This window comes from Chiloscyllium punctatum, chromosome 37 (genome assembly GCF_047496795.1).
Source record: "Chiloscyllium punctatum isolate Juve2018m chromosome 37, sChiPun1.3, whole genome shotgun sequence".
In the NCBI taxonomy this organism is placed as follows: Eukaryota; Metazoa; Chordata; class Chondrichthyes; order Orectolobiformes; family Hemiscylliidae; genus Chiloscyllium; species Chiloscyllium punctatum.
Genome location: NC_092775.1, coordinates 20,001 through 44,048, shown reverse-complemented (window position 1 = coordinate 44,048; position 24,048 = coordinate 20,001). Strand labels below are relative to the sequence as shown.

The window sequence follows — 24,048 nt, the reverse complement described above, 5'->3', positions numbered from 1 at the left end:
GGCACTATTCCTGTAGACAACGAGGACATAAAAATCAAGGCCAATGGCTCTGCAATCTTCTCCCTTGCTTCCCAGAGAATCCTAGGATAAATGCCATCAGGCCCAGGGGACTTATCTATTTTCACCCTTTCCAGAATTTCCAACAACTCTTCCCTACATACCTCAAAGCCATCCATTCTAATTAATTGTGACTCAATATTCACACCGGCAACAATGTCCTGTTCCTGAGTGAATACTGACGAAAAGTGTCTCCCCAATCTCTTCAGCCTCCACACGCAACTTCCCACTACTATCCTTGACTGGACCTATTCCTACCCTAGTCATTCTTTTATTCCTGACATACCTACAGAAAGCCTTTGGGTTTTCCCTAATCCTACCAACCAAGGACTTTTCATGTCCCCTCCTTGCTACTCTTAGCTCTCTCTTTAGATCCTTCCTGGCTACCTTATAACTCTCAATCGCCCCAATTGAACCTTCACACCTCATCTTTACATAGGCCACCCTCTAAAGTAGTCTGGTGGTCATCTCTGAAATGTCTTTGATGTATGTTAGGGAGACTAGAGTCTCTGGGTGTGTTGTATCTTCCTGTTTAAGTCCATTGTGCAGGAATCAGCAGATTGCACTTTCCAGGTAACCATTATTCCTGAATACATTGCGATAGGTGTTTCTCCTCGATTTCTCGTAGTTCTGTGTTGTGGCTTGTTTGAATAATGTCCTGATGCAGCTCCGTTTATGGGTGCTGGGATGGTTTCTTCTGCAATTGAGTATCTGGTCTGCATCTGTGGCTTTCCTGTGATGATCTGCAGTTCTTCATTGGCTTTCTGTTCGACCATGACATCCATGAAGGTGTGACAATGCTGCTCTTTTAACAAGGTTATGCTGTCCTTGGCTTTTTTTTCAGATAGATCTTAAAAGCAACAATTCTGAGAAGTCTGGGTTTAACTACTTGAGAATGTTTCCAAGTTTTAAAAAGAACACTTGTACAAAGAAAGGAGAGTGGCCAGTTCTCCCAGCTCAGCTTTCTTCTGGTCTGGTCTGGTTTGGTTTGGTTTTAGCAGTCTGGCTGTTCACTAAAAACAGTCAGCCAGTTGGGAAGCTGCTGGACCCAAAAATGCAGGTCCATGCTGATTCTCCATCTGTCTGACATCTCTCCTGTAAGAACCTGTTTTGGATTTTTCCTTTTTTTTGCAAAAGGATGTTTATTTTATCTTTGTACAAAAGATACCTGTACAAATCATTGGTCAGAACTTATTTGTGTATTATGCACAGTTCTGGGCACCTTATATAAGGAAGGATGTATACAAAGAGGCTGTTAAGCTCATCTTGTTCATGCTGTCTCTCTGAAAGAGCAATCCCTTCACCAAAAATGGCAGTAAAGTGAGACATTTTAGCCAGAGTTTATCTGATCCAACCGTTCCTTTTTTTCTCTCTCTTTTTGGCCTCCTAGCATCAGCGAAGACCGGATGAGGCTTCTTCTTGTCTTGGCGTGGCAGCCCCATGGCCCAACATGGGGTCCTCTTGGCCCAGCGTGGCAGTCTGTCAGTCTCCAGGTGATTCCAGAGTGATCTCCTGGCCTCATGAACTCTGAAGTGAAGCCCAGCACAATCTGGAGTAAAGGCCAGGTGCAGACTGGAGGCCTGGATGAGGTTGGAAGTCTGTTGGTCTGAACAGTTTTTTTTTCATTTTATAATTCCTAAAAACTGCCATGCTGGACTTTTTATTTGTCTATTTTTCTAAGAACTACAACTGAAGAAGCTGTACCTATGGACCTTTGTATCTAAGATGTCACTGTAAGTGGGAACTTGCACACTTTTCACGGTACTCCTGTGACAATAAAACAACAGGTTTGGGAACAGCTTCTTCCTAGCCATTATTAGACTGATGAATGGGTGCTCTAGCCTCAAATAGTGCTGATCTTGCTAATGCTGATCTCACATAGGACATGCCCTATGCATTGTAACCTGTATACCTCTGTCTAAGTTTTTTTTACAACCTTTGATCTGTGCATGTTTGCTGACTATAATCTGCCTGTCCTGTTTGTAAACAAAGCTTTTCACTGTACTTTGGTACACGTCATAATAAATCAGTCAATCAAGTGAATTCTAATTCCAAATCTAAAGCCCTGGAGAGATTTCAAAGGAGATTCACTGGAATGATATCAGGAATAAAGAACTTAGAAAAAAGGAAAAATTAGAGGGTTTATTTCCCTTGGAGCAGAGAAAATTAAGAGATGACCTTATTGAGATGTTCAAAATTATGAACAAATTTGACACTGCTGAAAAGAATATTCTGTTGCTGGAGAAGTGATTGCTTGGCCTCTTGCTGAGATATTTGTATCATCGATAGTCACAGGTGAGGTGCCTGAAGACTGGAGGTTGGCTAACGTCGTGCCACTGTTTAAGAAGAGTGGTAAGGACAAGCCAGGGAACTATAGACCAGTGAGCCTGACGTCGGTGGTGGGCAAGTTGTTGGAGGGAATCCTGACGGACAGGATGTACGTGTATTTGGAAAGGCAAGGACTGATTAGGGATAGTCAACATTGGTTTTGTGCGTGGGAAATCATGTCTCACAAACTTGATTGAGTTTTTTGAAGAAGAGGATTGATGAGGGCAGAGCAGTAGATGTGATCTATATGGATTTAAGTAAGGCGTTCAACAAGGTTCCCCTTGGGAGACTGATTAGCAAGGTTAGATCTCATGGAATACAGGAAGAACTAGCCATTTGGATACAGAATTGCCTCAAAGGTAGAAGACAGAGGTTGGTGGTGGAGGGTTGTTTTTCAGACTGGAGGCCTGTGACCAGTGGAGTGCCACAAAGATCGGTGCTGGGACCTCTACTTTCTGTCATTCACATAAATGATTTGGATGTGAGCATAAGAGGTACAGTTACTAAGCTTGCAGATGACACCAAAATTGGAGGTGTAGTGGACAGCGAAGAGGGTTACCTCAGATTACAACAGGATCTTGACCAGATGGGCCAATGGACTGAGAAGTGGCAGATGGAGTTTAATTCAGATAAATGCGAGGTGCTGCATTTTGGGAAAGTAAATCTTAGCAGGACTTGTACACTTAATGGTAAGGTCCTAGGGAGTGTTGCTGAACAAAGAGACCTTGGAGTGCAGGCTCATAGCTCCTTGAAATTGGAGTCGCAGGTAGATAGGATAGTGAAGAAGGCGTTTGGTGTGCTTTCCTTTATTGGTCAGAATATTGAGTACAGGAGTTGGGAGGTCATGTTGCGGCTGTACAGGACATGGTTAGGCCACTGTTGGAATATTGCGTGCAATCCTGGTCTCCTTCCTATCAGAAAGATGTTGTGAAACTTGAAAGGGTTCAGAAAAGATTTACAAGGACTTTGCCAGGGTTGGAGGATTTGAGCTGTAGGGAGACGCTGAACAGGCTAGAGCTGTTTTCCCTGGAGCGTTGGAGGCTGAGAGGTGACCTGAGAGAGGTTTATAAAATTATTAGATTAGATTAGATTACTTAAAATGTGGAAGCAGGCCCTTCGGCCCAACAAGTCCACACCGATGTGCCAAAGCATAACCCACCCATACCCCTACATTTACCCCTTACCTAACACTACAGGCAATTTAGCATGGCCAATTCACCTGACCTGCACATCTTTGGACTGTGGGAGGAAACCGGAGCACCTGGAGGAAACCCACGCAGACATGGGGAGAATGTGCAAACTCCACACAGTCAGTCGCCTGAGGTGGGAATTGAACCTGGGTCTCTGGCGCTGTGAGGCAGCAGTGCTAACCACTGTGCCACCATGCCGCCCACCGCCCATGAGGGGCATGGATAGGGTAAATAGGCAAAGTCTTTTCCCCGGGGTCGGGGAGTCCAGAACTAGAGGGCATAGGTTTAGGGTGAGAGGGGAAAGATATAAAAGAGACCTAGGGGGCAACCTTTTTACACAGAGGGTAGTACGTATATGGAATGAGTCACCAGAGGAAGTGGTGGGGCTGGTACAATTGCAATATTTAAGAGGCATTTGGATGGATATATGAATAGAAAGGGTTTGGAGGGATATGGGCCGGGTGCTGGCAGGTGGGACTAGATTGGGTTGGGATATCTGGTCGGCATGGACGTGTTGGACCGAAGGGTCTGTTTCCATGCTGTACATCTCTATGACTCTATGGTATGACAGTTACTAGTGGTTACAATTTCAAGACTGTCAGCAAGCAAGCTAGGAGTGAAATGAGGAGAAACATCTTTACTCAGAGAGTTATTAGGATTTGGAATGTGCTGCCTGGGAGAGTGATGGAAATAGATTCCATAGGAGGGTTCAAAAGAAAGCTGGATATATAATTGAAAGCAATGAAGTTGGAGCTACAGAAATAGGGTTGGAGAGTGGGACTAGCTGGGCAGTTCTTTTGGGAGCTGAAACAGACACGACGGGTTGAATGGTTTACTACTGTATTGTAAATTCCTTTTTTTTAAGAGCATTTCCTGTGCTTGTAAACCTCAATAACTTTACTACTCTATGAGAAACGCTTCGAGTCCAATATGACACTTCTTCAGAACCTCTGAAGAAGCCATACCAGCCTCGAAAAGTTAATTCTGTTTTTCTGTCCGTGATGGTGTTAGAGCTGCTGAGTTTCTTCAACATTTGTTGGTTTGTTTATAATGATTTGATGTTTAATGGCGGTTATATTACCCAAGATCCTCCACGTTGAGGGCTATCCCGAGCGACTGAACAGAATAGCAGTGCGCAAGCGCTAAACCCAGACGGAGAAGAGCATGCGCGGAGTTAGACTGGTTGATGTGGAGTCGTTTCCTTCTCAGCTTCAGATGGGTTAGAATTCGACGGGATAATGGAAATGTTGGACTCAGCAGCTGCTCAAAGACGCTTGTAAACACATTGAGTATGTGACAAATCGAACATGAAGTTCTGATGTTGCAGTTTGACGTCGCTTCCAGTGTTTAGAGGTCGGCTTGTGATCACCATCTTGAGTGGGGACGGGGAGCTGTAGAGCGCATGTGCGGTGGATGTTTTTAACTGGGGCACGAGCGGTGCTGAGCATGTTTGAGAGGGAAGGAAGCAAAGAACTGCTGGTGCTGCAAATCGGAAACAAAAACAGAAATTACTGCCAAAGCTCAGCAGATCTGCCAGGATTACTGGACCCGAAATGTTAACTCTGCTTTCTCTCCACAGATGCTGCCAGAACTGCTCAATTTTCCCAGTAATTCCTGTTTTTGTTGTGTTAATTGTTTTCCACTGCTCAGTGTCTTCCAAATACATAGCTCCGAGACCATGAATATTGTAGCGATGATCCCGATAAATTGCTGGGAATAAATGAAGTTTGGTAGAGGCTGATATGGCACAGGATCTGTGCTCCGAAGACTAACATTCACAGCGATGCTGTGACTGCTCCATTTTACATGTGGCCTCAATGAAGGATAACTTTTTCACACAAAGGTTGGTGCTTGTGTGGAATGAGTTGACAGAGAAGGTGGTAGAGGTGGGTAAAGTTACCACATTTAAAAGGCTACTGGATGGGTATCTGAATAGGAAGGGTTTAGAGGGATATGGGAGTTGGACAGAAGGGTCTGTTTCCATACTGTAAATGACTTGGAAATGATGCCTTGGGCAGACTCTTGCTCCCTATGTAGAGTGACAAAGCCATTGCTAGGTTATTGTTATGGTTGAACTTAGTCAGTCTGTTAAAGTATGGTCAGGGTGGCTTCAGGCCCAGGGAGGATAGTCAACATGGCTTTGTGCATGGGAAATCATGTCTCTCAAACTTGATTGAATTTTTTGAGGAAGTAACAGAGAGGATTAATGAGGGCAAAGTGGTAGATGTGATCTATATGGACTTCAGTAAGGCGTTCAACAAGGTTCCCCATGGGATGCTGTTTAGCAAGGTTAGATCTCATGAAATACAGGGAGAACTAGTCATTTGGATGCAGAACTGGTTTAAAGGGAGAAGAGAGAAGATGGTGGTGGAGGGTTTTTCTTTTCAGACTGGAGGCCTGTGACCAGTGGAGTGCCACAAGGATTGGTGCTGGGTCCACTACTTTTCATTTACATAAATGATTTGGATATGAGCATAAGAGGTATAGTTAGTAAGTTTGCAGATGACACCAAAATTGGAGGTGTAGTGGACAGCGAAGAAGGTTACCTCCGATGACAACAGGAACTTGATCAAATAGGTCAATGGGCTGACAAGTGCCAGATGGAGTTTAATTTAGATAAATGCGAGGTGCTGCATTTTGGGAAAGCAAATCTTAGCAGGACTTATACACTTAATGGGAAGGTCCTAGGGAGTGTTGCTGAACAAAGAGACCTTGGAGTGCAGGTTCATACTCCTTGAAAGTTGAGTACCAGATAGATCGGATAGTGAAGGAGGCTTTTGGTGTGCTTTTCTTTATTGGTCAGAGTATTGAGTACAGGAGTTGGGAGGTCATGTTGTGGCTATACAAGACATTGGTTAGGCCACTGTTGGAATATTGCATACAATCTTGGTCGTCTTCCTTTTGGAAGGATGTTGTGAAATTTGAAAGGGTTCAGAAAAGATTTACAAGGACATTTCCAGGGTTGGAGGATTTGAGCTATAGGAACAGGTTGAATGGGGTAGGAATGTTTTCCCTGGAGTGTTGGAGGCTGAGAGGTGACCTTAGCGAGGTTTACAAAATCATGAGGGGCATGGACAGGATAAATAGACAAAGTCTTTTCCCTGAGGTGGAGTAGTCCAAACCTAGAGGGCATAGATTTAGGGTGAGAGGGGAAAGATATAAAAGAAACCTAAGGGGCAGTCTTTTCACCCAGAGAGTGGTACGTGTATGGAATGAGCTGCCAGAGGAAGTGGTGGAGCCTGGTACAATTGCAACATTTAAAAGGCACCTGGATGGGTATATGAATAGGAAAGGTTTGGAGGGGTATGGGCCAGGTTTTGGCAGGTGGGACTAGATTGGGTTGGGATATCTGGCTGGCATGGACAAGTTTGACCGAAAGGTCTGTTTCCATGCTGTACAACTCCATGACTCTATTAACCGGGAAAGGTTCGCGATTGATAGCTCCTGAGAAAGTAACCGTCATGGAGTCATACAGCCTGAAAACAGACCCTTCGGTCCGTGCCAAACACAATCCCAAACTAAACTAGTCCCACCTGCCTGCTCCTGGCCCATATTCCTCCTGTTTCATGTATTTATCCAAATGTCTTTTAAATATTTCCAACTGTACCTGCATCCAACACTTTTTCTGGCAGTTCATTCCACGCATGTAAAAATGTGGATCATGTCCTCTTTAGATCTATCTTCTCTCACCTTAAAAAATATGCATTTTAGTTCTGAACTGTCCCAACCTTGGGAAAAGATCTTTGCTGCTCACCTTATTCATACCCTCATGATTTTATAAACCACTGTAAGGTCACCCCTCAACCTCCTAAACCTCAGTGAAAAATGCCCCAGCCTGTTTTTATAACTCAAATCCTCCTTTCCTGGTAGCATCCTGGAATTTTTCTGGAACTTTCCTGAACCCTCATCAATTTAGTAATATCCTTCTTGTAACACAGAAGACCAGAACTGTACAGACTAGTCCAGAAGAGTACTAGTTTAACCTCAACATGATGTCCCAATTCCTAAACTCAAGAGTCTGTGCAGTGAAGGCAGGCATGCTAAACACTTTCTTAGCCATGTCTACATGATGCAAATTTCAAATAATAATCATGTACATGAACCTCTAGGTTTCTCTGTACTACAACACTACCTAGTGCCCTACCATTGCCTACAAGCTTTTACTTGGTTTGTTTTAACAACATGTAGTACTTCACATTTTTCCAAATTAAACACCATCTACAACTCTTCAGCCCATTGATCCATCTGATCAAGATCTGTTTGTAACATAGATAATCATCTCTACTGTCCACTATACCACCAATGTTGGTGTCATAATTTATATTAATGACAAACAGAAGCAGATCCAGAACCGATCCTTGTGGAACACGCTAGTCACGGGCCTCCAGTCCGAAAAACAACTCTCCACCAACCCTGCCCTCTATCTCCTACTGTCAAGCCAATTTTGTATCCTGTTGGTAAGTTTATTAGATTAGATTCTCTACAGTGTGGAAACAGGCCCTTCGGCCCAACAAGTCCACACTGACCCTCTGGAGAGTCACATACCCAGACCCATTTCCCTCTGACAATGCACCTAACGCTATGGGCAATTTAGCATGGCCAATTCACCCGACCTACATATCTTTGGACTGTGGGAAGAAACCAGAGCACCCGGTGGAAATCCACGCAGACACAGGGAGAATGTGCAAACTCCACACAGACAGTCACTGGAATCAAACCTGGGACTCTGGTGCTGTGAGGCAGCAGTGCTAACCACTGAGCCACCGTAGTTCACCCTAAATCCCATGTGATTTAACCGTACTAATTAGTCTACAGTAGTAAAGTGTTTGACAAGGTTTTGCTAAGTCTACGTAGAAAGTGTCCACCATTCTGCCCTCAATCGTTTTATTTTTGAGGTCCAGTAATTATTGTCAAAACCCAGCAACAGAGAAGGAAGTGAATTCAGCTCTCCAGATAATGTTACCTCCTGGGATGACCACCTCCATGTCTCCAAAAGATCTGCTGGTCTCTTCAGGTACATGAAGACCTACCATGGAAACTCTTAAATCTGAGAAGACACCATTTTCAATTGAGGGACTGCTGAACATGACAAGGGACAATGTGCATCTGAGAGCATGCATGGTCATCGTGGGGGACGAGAGAAATTTGCAAATCTCTATCCTGGATTGGAAATGGATTTTGGGAACTCCCTTTTACAGAGGATTAAAGCATTCACAGCTAGCAAATTCAAGCAATGAGAGATATTTGTGTCTCCTGAATTTCTATCTTGCATTGTTTGTGGTGAATGTTGTAAACTTATTTTACAGGATATTAGAAGAGGATTTGCAAATAGGAAGCTCAAACAGAACATCATATCAAAATCTGATAAAGTCACTCGATTCATCAAGGCCTGAATATTGTCTGAATGTGGAAGGTAAAAGATTTTTCTATCTGTGGGCATCATTTTCAGGTTTGAATGTGACTGGAAAGACCTGAAGTTTAAAACTCTTGAGAGATCACATCTAGTGAATTGTGGACAACAAATCAAAGGAGGGAAGTAATACCTTGGAGGGAGTGTTCATCGATGTACTAGTGTCTTATCAATCTTTGAGCATAATCATTAAGTACCACACCAATATCGTGTCCTGCATAGAATTTATTCCTCATACTTTAGTGATAGAAAAGGAGAGGTGTATACCACTGGGCAAGAGTTACAGCTGGGGGAAAGGCAATTACGATGTGATTAGGCAAGATTTAAGAAGCATAGGATGGGGAAGAAAACTGCAGGGGATGGGCACATTAGAAATGTAGAGCTTATTCAAGGAAAAGCTCCTGTGTGTCCTAGTTAAGTGTGTACCTGTCAGGCAGGGAGGAAGCTGTAGAGCGTGGGAGCTGTGGTTTACAAAAGAAGTGAAATCTCTGGTCAAGAGGAAGAAGAAGACTTATATTAGGACGAGATGTGAAGGCTCAGTTAGGGCGCTTGAGGGTTACAAGGTAGCCAGGAAAGACCTAAAGAGAGAGCTCAGAAGAGCCAGGAGGAGACATGCGAAGTTGTTGGCGGATAGGATCAGGGTAAACCCTAAGGTTTTCTATAGGTACTTAGGGAATAAAAGAATGACAAGAGTAAGATTAGGGCCAATCAAGGATAGTAGTGGGAAGTTGTGTGTGGAGTCAGAGGAGATAGGGGAAGCACTAAATGAATATTTTTCAACAGTATTCACTCTAGAAAACGACAATGTTGTCGAGGAGAATACTGAGATACAGGCTACTAGACTAGGTGGGACTGAGGTTCACAAGGAGGAGTTATTAGGAATCCTGCAGAATGTGAAAATAGATAAGTCCCCTGGGCCGGATGAGATTTATCCTAGGATCCTCTGGGAAGCCAGGGAGGAGATTGCTGAGCCTTTGGCATTGATCTTTAAATTGTCATTGTCTACAAGAATAGTGCCAGAAGACTGGAGGATAGCAAGTGTGGTTTCCCTGTTCAAGAAGGGGAGTAGAGACACCCCAGGTAATTATAGACCAGTGAGCCTTACTTCAGTTGTTGAAAAAGGTTATAAGAGATAGGATTTATAATCATGTAGAAAAGAATAATTTGATTAGGGATAGTCAGCACGGTTTTGTGAAGGGTAGGTCGTGCTTCACAAACCGTATTGAGTTCTTTGAGAAGGTGACCAAACAGGTAGATGAGAGTAAACCGGTTGATGTGGTGTATATGGATTTCAGCAAGGCGTTCGATAAGGTTCCCCACAGTAAGCTATTGTACGAAATGGGAGGAATGGGATTGTGGGAGATATAGGAGTTAGGATCAGTAAGTGGCTTGCTAAAAGAAGACAGAGGGTGGTGGTTGATGGGAAACGTTCATCCTGGAAATGTGTTGCTGGAAAAGCGCAGCAGGTCAGGCAGCATCCAAGGAGCAGGAGAATCGACGTTTCGGGCATGAGCCCTTCTTCAGGAATGAGGAAAGTGCGTCCAGCAAGCTAAGATAAAAGGTAGGAAGGGGGGACTTGGGGGAGGGGCATTGGAAATGCGATAGGTGGAAGGAGGTCAAGGTGAGAGTGATAGGCCGGAGTGGGGGTGGGGGTGGAGAGGTCAGGAAGAAGATTGCAGGTTAGGAAGGCGGTGCTGAGTTCGAGGGATTTGACTGAGACAATGTGAGGGGAGGGGAAATGAGGAAACTAGAGAAATCTGAGTTCATCCCTTGTGGTTGGAGGGTTCCTAGGCGGAAGATGAGGCGCTCTTCCTCCAACCGTCGTGTTGCTATGGTCTGGTGATGGAGGAGTCCAAGGACCTGCATGTCCTTGGTGGAGTGGGAGGGGGAGTTGAAGTGTTGAGCCACGGGGTGGTTGGGTTGGTTGGTCCGGGTGTCCCAGAGGTGTTCTCTGAAACGTTCCGCAAGTAGGCGGCCTGTCTCCCCAATATAGAGGAGGCCACATTGGGTGCAGCGGATGCAATAAATGATGTGTGTGGAGGTGCAGGTGAATTTGTGGCGGATATGGAAGGAACCCTTGGGGCCTTGGAGGGAAGTAAGGGGGGGAGGTGTGGGCGCAAGTTTTGCATTTCTTGCGGTTGCAGGGGAAGGTGCTGGGAGTGGAGGTTGGGTTGGTGGGGGATGTGGACCTGACGAGGGAGTCACGGAGGGAGTGGTCTTTTCGGAACGCTGATAGGGGAGGGGAGGGAAATATATCCCTGGTGGTTGGGTCCGTTTGGAGGTGGCGGAAATGACGGCGGATGATGTGATGTATATGGAGGTTGGTGGGGTGGTAGGTGAGGACCAGTGGGGTTCTGTCCTGGTGGTGATTGGAGGGGCGAGGCTCAAGGGTGGAGGAGCGGGAAGTGGAGGAGATGCGGTGGAGTGTATCGTCGATCACGTCTGGGGGGAAATTGCAGTCTTTGATTCAGGAGGCCATCTGGGTTGTACGGTATTGAAACTGGTCCTCCTGGGAGCTGATGCGGCGGACACAAAGGGTACTGTTTAGTACGGCGGGAAAGGAAGACGCGGTGGGCTTTGAGTCCTTCATGATTGGGGATGGAGGTGTACAGGGACTGGATGTCCATGGTGAAGATAAGGCGCTGGGGACCAGGGAAGTGAAAATCATGGAGGAGGTGGAGGGCGTAGTTGGTGTCCCGAACGTAGGTGGGGAGTTCTTGGACTAACTGGGACAGGACCGTGTCGAGGTATGCAGAGATGAGTTCGGTGGGGCATTACCCTTCCACTACCCTTCCACTGACACCCTCCTTCGACTGACTGAACTGGTCCTCACCCTGAACAACTTCTCTTTCCAATCCTCCCACTTCCTCCAAACCAAAGGAGTAGCCATGGGCACCGGCATGGGCCCCAGCTATGCCTGCCTCTTTGTAGGATATGTGGAACAGTCCATCTTCCGCAGCTACACTGGCCACACCCCCCACCTTTTCCTCCGTTACATCGATGACTGTATCGGCGCTGCCTCGTGCTCCCACAAGGAGGTTGAACAGTTCATCCACTTTACCAACACCTTCCACCCCGACCTTAAATTCACCTGGATCGTCTCAGACTCCTCCCTCCCCTTCCTAGACCTTTCCATTGCTATCTCAGGCGACCGAACCAACACAGACATTTACTATAAACCGACTGACTCCCACAGCTACCGAGACTACACCTCCTCCCACCCTGCCCCCTGTAAAAACACCATCCCATATTCCCAATTCCTTCGTCTCCGCCGCATCTGCTTCCAGGAGGACCAGTTCCAATACCATACAACCCAAATGGCCTCCTGAATCAAAGACCGCAATTTCCCCCAGACGTGATCGGCGATGCACTCCACCGCATCTCCTCCACTTCCCGCTCTCCGCCCTTGAGCCTCGCCCCTCCAATCGCCACCAGGGCAGAACCCCACTGGTCCTCACCTACCACCCCACCAACCTCCATATGTAGTGTATCATCCGCTGTCATTTCCACCACCTCCAAACGGACCCCACCACCAGGGATATATTTCCCTCCCCTCCCCTATCAACGTTCCGAAAAGACCACTCCCTCCGTGACTCCCTCGTCAGGTCAACACCACCCACCAACCCAACCTCCACTCCCGGCACCTTCCCCTGTAACCGCAAGTAATGCAAAATTTGCGCCCACACCTACCCTCCACCGCCCGCCCCCCCACCCCCCCCTTACTTCCCTCCAAGGCCCCAAGGGATCCTTTCATATCCGCCACAAATTCACCTGCACCTCCACACACACCATTTATTGCATCTGCTGCACCCGATGTGGCCTCCTCTATATTGGGGAGACAGGTCGCGTACTTGCAGAACGTTTCAGAGAACACCTCTGGGACACTCGGACCAACCACCCCGTGGCTCAACACTTCAACTCCCCCTCCCAGTCCAGCAAGGACATGCAGGTCCTTGGACTCCTCCATCGCCAGACCATAGCAACACGACGGAGGAAGAACCCTCCAACCACAAGGGATGAACTCAGATTTCTCCAGTTTCCTCATTTTCCCTCCCCACGCCTTGTCTCAGTCAAATCCCTCGAACTCAGCACCACCTTCCTAATCTGCAATCTTCTTCCTGACCTCTCTGCCCCCACCCCCACTCCGACCTATCACCCTCACCTTGACCTCCTTCCACCTATCGCATTTCCAATGCCCCTCCCCCAAGTCCCTCCTCCCTACCTTTTATCTTAGCCTGCTGGACACACTTTCCTCATTCCTGAAGAAGGGCTCATGCCCGAAACATCGATTCTCCAGCTACTTGGATGCTGCCTGACCTGCTGCGCTTTTCCGGCAACACATTTTCAGCTCTGATCTCCAGCATCTGCAGTCCTCACTTTCTCCTCAATGTTCATCCTGGAGTCCAGTTACCAGTGGTGTACTGCAAGGGTCGGTGTTGGGTCCACTGCTGTTTGTCATTTTTATAAACGACCTGGATGAGGGCATAGAAGGGTGGGTTAGTAAATTTGCAGACGACACTAAGGTCGGTGGAGTTGTGGATAGTGACAAAGGATGTTTTAGGTTACAGAGAGACATAGATAAGCTGCAGAGCTGGGCTGAGAGGTGGCAAATGGAGTTTAATGCGGACAAGTGTGAGGTGATTCACTTTGTTTGGCGTAACTGGAATGCAAAGTACTGGGCTAATGGTAAGATTCTTGGTAGTGTAGATGAGCAAAGAGACCTCGGTGTCCATGTATACAGATCCTTGAAAGTTGCCACCCAGGTTGATAGGGTTGTTAAGAAGGCATACAGTGTTTTAGCTTTTATTAATAGAGGGATCGAGTTCCGGAACCATGAGGTTATGCTACAGCTGTACAAAACTCTGGTGCGGCTGGAGTATTGTGTATAGTTCTGGTCACCGCATTATAAGAAGGATGTGGAAGCTTTGGAAAGGATACAGGGGAGATTTACTAGGATGTTGCCTGGTTTGGAGGAAAGGTCTTACGAGGAAAGGCTGAGGGACTTGAGGCTTTTTTTGTTAGCAGAAGGTTGAGAGGTGACTTAATAGAGACATATAAGATAATCAGAAGGTTAGATAGGGTGGACAGGGAGAGTCTTTTTCCAAGTATGGGGACGGCGAGCACAAGGGGGCATAGCTTTAAATTGAGGGGTGATAGATATAGGACAGGTGTCAGAGGTAGTTTCTTTACTCAGAGAGTAGTAAGGGTATGGCATGCTTTGCCTGCAACGGTAGTAGATTCGCCAACCTTAAGTACATTTAAGTCATCATTGGACAGGCATGTGGACGTACATGGAATAGTGTAGGTTAGATGGGCTTCAGATTGGTATGACAGGTCGGCGCAACATCGAGAGCCGAAGGGCCTGTACTGCGCTGTAATGTTCTATGTCCCTCCTGTTCCTCCTTTAATGATCAGCCATTGTGAACAGATTTTCTTTATCTACCATGTGGATGTCTTCCAAAATTTATGTACATCGCCGAAAAGTGCCCTTAGTCTCTTTTACTCAGTTAATAGCAACCCTTTTCTTCAACACCAGCTTGCAAAGATCCTCATTCATTCTTTTCTGAACCTGGTAAATTTCTTCTGCAGCTTCTCAAGGACCTTCAAATCCTTCATAATGTGTGGTTACTATTGGTTTGCAGAGACCCAAATGCACTGTGTTTGTATGGTATGATGTAATCACGTATCGACAGCTGTACCAGAATGTTCCCTTGCATTCCGAGTATTTGCTCAAATGTGAGATTTTACTTTGACTCCAGTGTCTCCAATATATTTTTAATTGCTGGGTCCAATGGGAGATTTTCACATTGAAAGCAATGAGGTTTTTGCAGTGGTGTGCATTTAGTGCTTCTTTATCTGTCAGAGATTCCATTGTTCTAGGGTTGAAATAACTACTGTGGATCTAAGTCCGTATACATGGATTCCCGGTTTCACCTCTGCACTCCATTTGGTTTAGCTTCCTCTCCCTTTCCCTATCTCTCCCTCAACTTTGATGGTTTGCACTGCCTTTAACAGACTTTGCAATGTGAATAATTCAATTGGAAACATGGGTCACTTACTGCTGGTGGTGGTTAATAGATGGAAAAAAACATGCAGGTGATTTGGTGATGGGGAATAAAATGTATGTAAGAGCACTTCTGGATACATCTTGTAAAAAAACAACAGGCCAATTAAAAGCCTCTTTGCATCGGGGTGTTTAAGGTTACAGAGATTGGTTCCTCCCATTTGAGTGAGTGAAATCATTGGAGTTGTGCAGAAGTTTGTTAGCTTGAGTACTGTGAAAAGTTTTGATCACCACTGTATAGGAAAGATATGATTGCGCTTGGGGGTTGTGAAAGAAATTCACTAGGATGGAACATTTCAGCTATGAAGAGAGACTGGATAAGCTTGGGTTATTTTCTTTGGAGCAGAGAAGGTTGAAGGTGAGACCTGATAGATATGTATAAGTTTATGAGGGATGTGGACAAGTTGAATAGAAAGCAGTTGTTCCTTTTCTTGAAGAGTCAATAACAAAGGGGCATAATTTTAATGTAAAAGGCAAGAGGTTTAGAAGGGCTTTGAGAAAAATATTTTTCATCTAATGCACTACATGGGAGGGTTGTTGAGGTGGGAGACCTCCCAATCTTTAAAAGATGCGTGGATAGGCAAGTGGAACTAGCCTATCCACGCTAGGTACAGGCTTGATGAGCTGTAAGGTCTCTTCCGTACTATATAATTCTATAATTATAAAATAGAATTCACTCATCGTGCCAACGCCAGCTCTGTGCAAGAGCTAATTGTCTCATTCTGTTGCCATATTAATTCAGTTTTGTTTTCTCTTTAGAGGTTTCTTCAATTCCGTTTTGAAAGTCTTTGTTATATCAGTTCAAGCTTGAGTGGAGGTGAAGTTGCTGTGTTTAACATCAAGTTTGGAACCAAATCAGGCCCAGCAATTCCCAATGTAAAATTGTCAAAGTGAGGTAGATTCTAAGGTACATTGGGTTTATAAACACTGTCTACTTAATGTGAAGAATGTTGTGAAACCTGAAAGTGTTCAGAAAAGATTTACAAGGATGTTGCCAGGTTTGGAGGATTTGAGCTAAAGGGAGAGGCTGAATAGGCTGGGGCTGTTTTCCCTGGAGTGTTGGAGGCTGAGGGGTGACCTTTATAGAGGTTTATAAAATTGAGAGGCATAGATAGGATAAATAGGCAAAGTCTTTTCCCTGAGCTGGGGGTGTCCAATACTAGAGGAGCGTAGGCTTATGGTGAGAGGGAAAAGATATAGTAGGAACCTAAAGGGCAACGGTTTCACACAGAGGGTGGTGCATGTATGGAATGAGCTGCCAGAGGAAGTGGTGGAGGCTGGTAGAATTGCAGCATTTAAAACGTGGATGGGTATATGAGTAGGAAGGATTTAGAGAGATATGGGCCAAGTGCTGGCAAATGGAACTAGATTAGGCTAGGATGTTGTGGTTCTGTTTGCCGAGCTGGGAATTTGTGTTGCAGACGTTTCGTCCCCTGTCTAGGTGACATCCTCAGTGCTTGGGAGCCTCCTGTGAAGCGCTTCTGTGATCTTTCCTCCGGCGTTTGTAGTGGTTTGAACCTGCTGCTTCCGGTTGTCAGTTCCAGCTGTCCGTTGCAGTGGTCGGTATATTGGGTCCAGGTTGATGTGCTTATTGATTGAATCTGGATGAGTGCCATGCCTCTAGGAATTCCCTGGCTGTTCTCTGTTTGGCTTGTCCTATAATAATAGTGTTGACTCAGTCGAATTCATGTTGCTTGTCATCTGCGTGTGTGGCTACTAAGGATAGCTGGTCGTGTCGTTTTGTGGCTAGTTGGGTGTTCATGGATGTGGATCGTTAGCTGTCTTCCTGTTTGTCCTATGTAGTGTTTTGTGCAGTCCTTGCATGGGATTTTGTACACTACATTGGTTTTGCTCATGCTGGGTATCGGGTCCTTCATTCTGGTGAGTTGTTGTCTGAGCGTGGCTGTTGGTTTGTGTGCTGTTATGAGTCCCCGTGGTCGCAGTAGTCTGGCTGTCAGTTCGGAAATGCTCTTGATTTGTGGTAGTGTGGCTAGTCCTTTGGGTTGCGGCATGTCCTCGTTCCGTTGTCTTTGCCTTAGGCATCTGTTGATGAAATTGCGCGGGTATCCGTTTTTGGCGAATACATTATAAAGGTGTTCTTCTTCCTCTGTTTGCAGTTCTGGAGTACTGCAGTGTGTTGTGGCCCTTTTGAACAGTGTCTTGATGCAACTTCTTTTGTGTGTGTTGGGGTGGTTGCTTTCGTAGTTCAGGACTTGGTCTGTGTGTGTGGCTTTCCTGTATACCTTTGTGGTGAATTCTCCGTTCGGTGTTCTCTGTACCATCACGTCTAGGAATGGGAGTTGGTTGTCCTTTTCTTCCTCTCTAGTGAATCGGATTCCTGTGAGTGTGGCGTTGGTGATCTGGTGTGTGTTTTCTATTTCTGTGTTTTTAATGATTACAAAGGTGTCATCCACATATCTGACCCAGAGTTTGGGTTGAATTTGCGGTAAGACTGTTTGTTCTAATCTTCGCATTACCGCTTCTGCTATGAGTCCAGAGATGGGTGAGCCCATGGGTGTGCCGTTGATTTGTTCACGTATTTGGTTGTTGAATGTGATCATCAACGCCACACTCACAGGGATCCGATTCACTTCTTTGCAGGTTAACCTTTCATGTGTCACTTTATCTAATACCTCCTGGAAGTCCAAATACAGAATGTCAACGTCCTGTTTATTTACAGACCAAGCTATTAGAGTCATAGAGATGTACAGCACAGAAACAGACCCTTCGGTCCAACTTGTCCATGCTGGTCCAAGTATTCTAACCTAATCTGTCCTATTTGCCAGCACTTGGCCCATGTCTCTCTAAACCCTTCCTATTCATATACCCATCCACTTTTAAAATGCTGCAATTGTACTAGCCTCTACCACTTCCTCTGGCAGCTCATTTCATACATGCACCTCTGCTTAAAAAAGTTGCCCTTTAGATGCCTTCTATATCTTTCCTCTCTCATCCTAAACCGATGCTCCTCTTGTACTGGACACCCCCACCCCAGGGAAAAGACCTTGTCTATATATCCACTCCATACCCTTCATGATTTTACAAACCTCTGTAAGGTTCATCCCTCAGCGTCCGATGCTCCAGGGAAAACAGTCCCAGCCTATTCAGCCTCTCCCGATATCTCAAATCCTCCAATCCTGGCAACATCCTTGAAAATCTGTTTTGAACCCTTTCAGGTTTCACAACCTTCCGATAGGAAGGAGACCATGATTACATGTTGGTTCATTTTGATATATCTTCATTAATCCTGGTATATTTTGATTAATTTTGGTATGGCTTGGTTAATTTGGAGTTTATTTGGGGTTAATTTTGGTATAATTTGGTTTATTTTGATTCGTATAGTTTGCTATATTTTGGTTAATTTGGTGTATTTAGGTTTATTTTGGTATGCTTTGGGTATTTTTTGAGATAATACAGTTTAGTTTGGGGCTGTGTGAGATGTATTTGGGTATATTTTGATATAAGTGAGTTCAGTCTGGGGTGTTCCTACGAAGAAATCCAATAAATTAGTTAGGCATGATTTACATCTCTCAAAATCACAGTTATCACTACCTCAACCATCGATTCCAACACCATCTCCAACACAGAGCAAGCTAACTGGCCTGTGGTTCACATTTACTGCAACCCTCCCTTCTTGAATAAGAGGTTATATTTGCTACTTTCCAGTCTGATAGAACTATGAAAATGAACCAATTTTGAAAAATCAGTGACAACATAGCTTCAACAACTGTAGAAATAATGTTCTAAGAGCAATGTTCTTTCACATTAAGTAGACAGTGTTTATTAACCCAATGTACTTTAGAATCTACCTCACTTTGACAATTTTACATTGGGAATTGCTGGGCCTGACTTGGTTCCAAACTCGAGGATAAACACAGCAGCTTCACCTGCACTCAAGCTTGAACTGATGTAACAAAGACTTTCAGAAGGGAATTGAAGAAACATCGAAAGAGAAAACAAAACTGAACTAATGTGGCAAGAGAATAAAAAAAATAGCTCTTGCACAGAGCTGGCGTTGGCACAATGAGTGAAATAGCCTTCTTCTGTTTTGTAATTATAGAATTGTATAGTACAGAAGAGACCTTACAGCTCATCAAGCCTGTACCAACACTACTGTGCTAGTTCCACTTACCTATCCACACTTCTTTTAAAGATTGTGAGGTCTCCTACCTCAACAACCCTCCCATGTAGTGCATTAGATGAAAAAGATTTAGCCCCTCTAAACCTCTTGCCTTTTACATTAAAATTATGCCCCTTTGTTATTGACCCTTCAAGAAAAGGAACAACTGCTTTCTATTCAACTTGACCACAGACTTGCAAGATTTTCTTTCAGTGGTGGTGTGACAGCACGATTATATGTCCAAATGAGCAACAATAATTTGTATTCATCACACCTTTCATGTAATGCATTTGTATTTCACAGTTGAGGGTTGTGAAAAGACAGGTAAGTGGCATTGAGCATTAGAAGATCAGACATGATCTCATTGATCATACAAAGGAACATATATAGTTTAAGTGAGTGGGCAAAGGTCTGACGGATGGAATACAATGTTAATAAATGTGAAGTCATCCAGTTTGGTAGAAATATCAGTAAAAAGGACTATTACTTGAGTGGTAAAAAGTTGCAACATGGCTGCTGTGCATGGGGCCTGGTTGTCCTTGTGAATGAATCACAGAAGGTTGATCTGCAGGTGCGACATGTAATTAGGAAGGGACATGGTTTTTTGTCCTTCATTGCTAAAGGAATTGAGTTTAAAAGCCTGGAGGTTATGTTGCAGCTGGGTGCTGGTGAGGCCACACCTGGAGTACTGCGTGCTGTTTTGGTCTCCTTACTTGAGAAGGGATATACGGGCAGTAGAGGAGGTTCAGCGGAGGTTCACTAGGTTGATTCCAGAGTTGAGAGTGTTGGCCTATGAGGAGAGAACTGAATAGATTGGGATTATATTCCTTGTAATTTAGAAGAATGAGGGGCTCTTAAAGAAACATAAAATTATGAAGGGAATACATGTGATTAAAAATAGGATGTTTCCACTGGTTAGTGAAACTAGGACAAGAGGGCGTAGCCTCAAAATTAGGGGGAGCAGATTTATGACTGAATGGAGAAGGAACTTCTTCACCAGAGGTTTGTGAATCTTTGGAATTCCTTGTCCAGTGAAGTAATTGAGGCTTCTTCAGTAAATACTTCCAAAGCTAAGATCAAATGTTTTGAACAATAAAGGAATTAAGGGTGGTGAGAGGGTGGGTAAGTGAAGCTGAGGGCATGAAAAGATCAGCCATGACTTTATTGAATGACAGAGAAGGCTGAAAAGTCCAGATGGCCTACTCCTGCTCCTAGTTCTTATGTTCTTGCGAGGGATACAAATGCTTAGGAATCGGACAACAGGTTTAGACAGTGGATTTGGATCGGCTCAGGGCTGAAGGGCTTGTTCATTGGCTGTATATTTTCTTTGTTCTTTGGTGGAGCAGATTCAAGGCTGAATGGTCTACTTCTGCTCCAATGTTTTACAGCCTTATTAAGATTTGACATAGAGCCATATAAGTAGATAGTGGTGCAGGTGAGCAAAAGCTTGATTAAATAGATTTAGAAGAAAAGATGAGGTGAAAAACACTTTGTGTGCAAATTCCAGAGCTTGTGATTTTGACAGCTAAATGAACAGCCACTAATGGTAGGAATATTAAAATCTACTGTGGGAAATAGATGAGCACACAGTAGATATTTTCGAGTGTTAAGAGGTTGGAGGTAATTACAGAGCTGGAGATGATCAGACATGAAAGCAAGGAAGGATGAGAGTTTTAAACTTTCTAACCTGGAGCCTCTATCGGTCAGTGAGTAAAGGGGTGATGAGTGAACAGAACTTAGTCCAATAAGCACTTGGTCAGCAGAGGTTTTTAAGATTAGGGACAAGTTCAGTATGCCACCCTGTAAATTACAGGGTTCATTCAGCTCTATTTTGCAAATTGTTTTGTGTCTTGTGCATGCTTGCTCACTTTTTTTTTGTTTTATTAAATTGATTTCACAGGCTACTGGAGGACTTCCAATAGGGAAATTGGAAACAAACATCACATCAAGAGTACGGAGTCGCTCAATTCACCAGGACCTGAATATCATCAGACTTTGAATATGGAAGTGAAAAATGCAGTCCATAGTGAGGAGAAACCATGGGACTGTGATATCTGTGGAAAGCGATTTAGGTACCCATCTCAGCTGGTAACTCACCACCGCACTCACACCGAAGAGAGACCATTTATTTGCTCTGAGTGTGGTGAAGAATTTTCTGATTCTTCTAACCTGCTGCAACACCAGCGAGCTCATGCTGATGAAAGACCTTTTAAATGCCAAGACTGTGAAAAGTGCTTTAAAACTTTCAGAAGTCTAAAGTGCCATCAACGTGTTCACACTGCTGAGAAACCGTTCAGGTGCTCTCACTGTGGGTTAGTGTTCAGGAATTCATCTAATCTGAATAGACATGAACGCAGCCACACTGGGGAGATGCCATTCACTTGCACCAAGTGTGGGAAGGGATTCCCTCAGTCATCCAGACTGCTGACACACCAACGAGTTCACACTAGGGTGAAACAATTGACCTGTCTTGAGTGTGGGAAGGAATTCACTGAGTTCTCCAGCTTGCTGAGTCACCAGCGAGTTCATGCCAGGGAAAGACTATTTATTTGCTCCAAGTGTGGAAAGGAATTCATTCACTCATCCAACTTCCTGACAGACCAGCGAGTTCACATTGGAGAGGGACCGTTTACATGCCCTGAGTGTGGGAAGGTGTTCACTCTGTTAGCTACTCTCCTGACACATCAACATAAACACCCACCACCATTAACCTGCTCTGAATGTCAAAGAGATTTACTCAGCTGCCGTGCTGACGTACCGGTGAATTCGTAAGGTTGTGCTGTTAATCACATCCAGGAATGGCCCATGTTCATTGAGGTCTATTTCTGCTGATGTTAATAAATTCTTACTCAGTTTTATGTTGTAGATAAAAGTCAAATAAATCAACTTTGTGTTAAACACGCCACTTATGTTTTTTAATTTCTGATGCAATTTAGTTACCATCACTCCTCTCTGAGTTCATCTTGTCTGTTGACCCTATGACTTTGGCTTTGATAGTTATGTCGTCATTATCTACAGGAATAGTGCCAGGAGACTGTAGGATAAAAAATGTTCCCTTGTTCAAGGAGGGGAATTGAGACAACGCTGGTAATTATCGACCAGTGAGCCTTATTTCAGTTTTGGGTAAAGTGGTTATCAGAGATAGGATTTATAATCATCTAGAAAGGAATAAGTTGATTAGGGATAGTCAACACGGTTTTGTAAAGGGAGGGTCGTGCCTCACAAACCTTATTGAGTTCTTTGAGAAAGTAACCAAACAGGTGGCTGAGGGTAAAGTGATCAATGGGGTGTGTATGGATTTCAGTAAGGCATTTGATAAGGTTCCCCATGGTAGGCTATTGCAGAAAATATGGAGGCATGGGATTGAGGGTGAATTAGTGTTTGGATTAGAAATTGGCTAGCTGAAAGAAGACAGGGTGCTGGTTGATGGGAAATATTCATCCTGGAGTTCAGTTACTAGAGAGGTACCACAAGGATGTGTTTTGGGGCCACTGCTGCTTGTTATATTTATAAATTACCTAGATGAGGGCATAGAAGGATGAGTTAATATATTTGCGGATGACACTAAGGTCGGTGGAGTTGTGGATAGTGCTGAAGGATGTTGTAGGTTACAGAGGGACATAGATAAGCTGCAGAGCTGGGCTGAGAGGTGGCCAATGGATTTCAATGCAGAAAAGTGTGAGGTGAAGTACTTTGGAAGGAGTAACAGGAATGCAGAGTATTGGGCTAATGATAAGATTCTTGGTAGTGTAGATGAGCAGGGAGATCTGTGTCTAGCTGCATAGATCCTTGAAAATTGCCACCCAGGTTGACAGGGTTGTTAAGAAGGCATACAGTGTGTTAGTTTTTATTGGTAGAGGGACTGAGTTTCTGAACCATGAGGTCATGCTGCAGTTGTACAAAACTGGTGCAGCTGTACTTGGAGTACAGTTGCATATAGTTCTGGTCATCGCCTTATAGGAAGGATGTGGAAGCTTTGGAAAAGGTTCAAAGGAGATTTACCAGGATGTTGCCTGGTATGAGGGGAAGGTCTTGAGGCTGTTTTTGTTAGAAGATGGTTGAGAGGTGACTTAATTGAGACATAAAAGATAATCAGATGGTTAGATAGGTTGGATGGTGAGAGCCTTTTTCCTCACATGGCGATGGCTAGCATGAGGGGACATAGCTTTAAATTGAGGGGTGTTAGATACAGAATAAATGTCAGAGATTAGTTTCTTTACTCAAGAGCAGTAGGGGTGAGGGGCACACTGCCTGCAACAGTGGTAGACTTGCCAACTTTAGAGCATTTAAATGGTCATTGGATAGGCATATGGATGAGAACGGAATAGTGTAGATAAGATCGGCTTCAGATTGATTTCATAGGTCAGCGGGACATCGAGGGCCGAAGGGCCTGTACTGCACTGTAATGTTCTACATTCTATTCCCAGTTAACTGCTGATCATCCAACATCCCCATATTCACAGATGTTTTTAAGTCATGTACTGTCGAGAGAGGAAGAGAACTTCTTCAAGGCAGGCATCCTTGGAAAAGGCTTCGCAGTAAGGTTGAAATCGACTAGGAGAAAGTGAGGACTGCGGATGCTGGAGATCAGAGTCAAGAGTGTGGTACTGGAAAAGCACAGCAGGTCAGGCAGCATCTGAGTAGCAGAAGAATCAACATTTTGGGCATAAGCCCTTCATCAGGAATGTGTGAAGGACTTACGCCTGAAACATCACTTCTACTGCTCCTCGGATGCTGCCTGACCTGCTGTGCTTTTCCAGCATCACACTACTTCAGTCAGGTACTGTCCTGCTGTTTTTCAAATCTGTATCAGCATTTCCCCCTCTTGACAAGCAAATCCTTGTCACCATCTAAACTACCTGTCAAAGAGATGGGAACC

General features: G+C 44.6%; 1 protein-coding gene across 1 annotated transcript; it reads left to right on the top strand.

The window, feature by feature from the left end:
* The first annotated feature begins 4,828 nt into the window (after positions 1-4,828).
* On the top strand, positions 4,829-22,074 carry LOC140462784 (uncharacterized). The gene is made up of 3 exons (XM_072556052.1): positions 4,829-4,864; positions 8,882-8,988; positions 21,070-22,074. The coding sequence occupies exon 3, from the start codon at positions 21,171-21,173 to the stop codon at positions 21,939-21,941; it is 771 nt and encodes a 256-aa protein (XP_072412153.1). The 5' UTR covers positions 4,829-4,864; positions 8,882-8,988; positions 21,070-21,170; the 3' UTR covers positions 21,942-22,074.
* Positions 22,075-24,048: the final 1,974 nt, after the last annotated feature.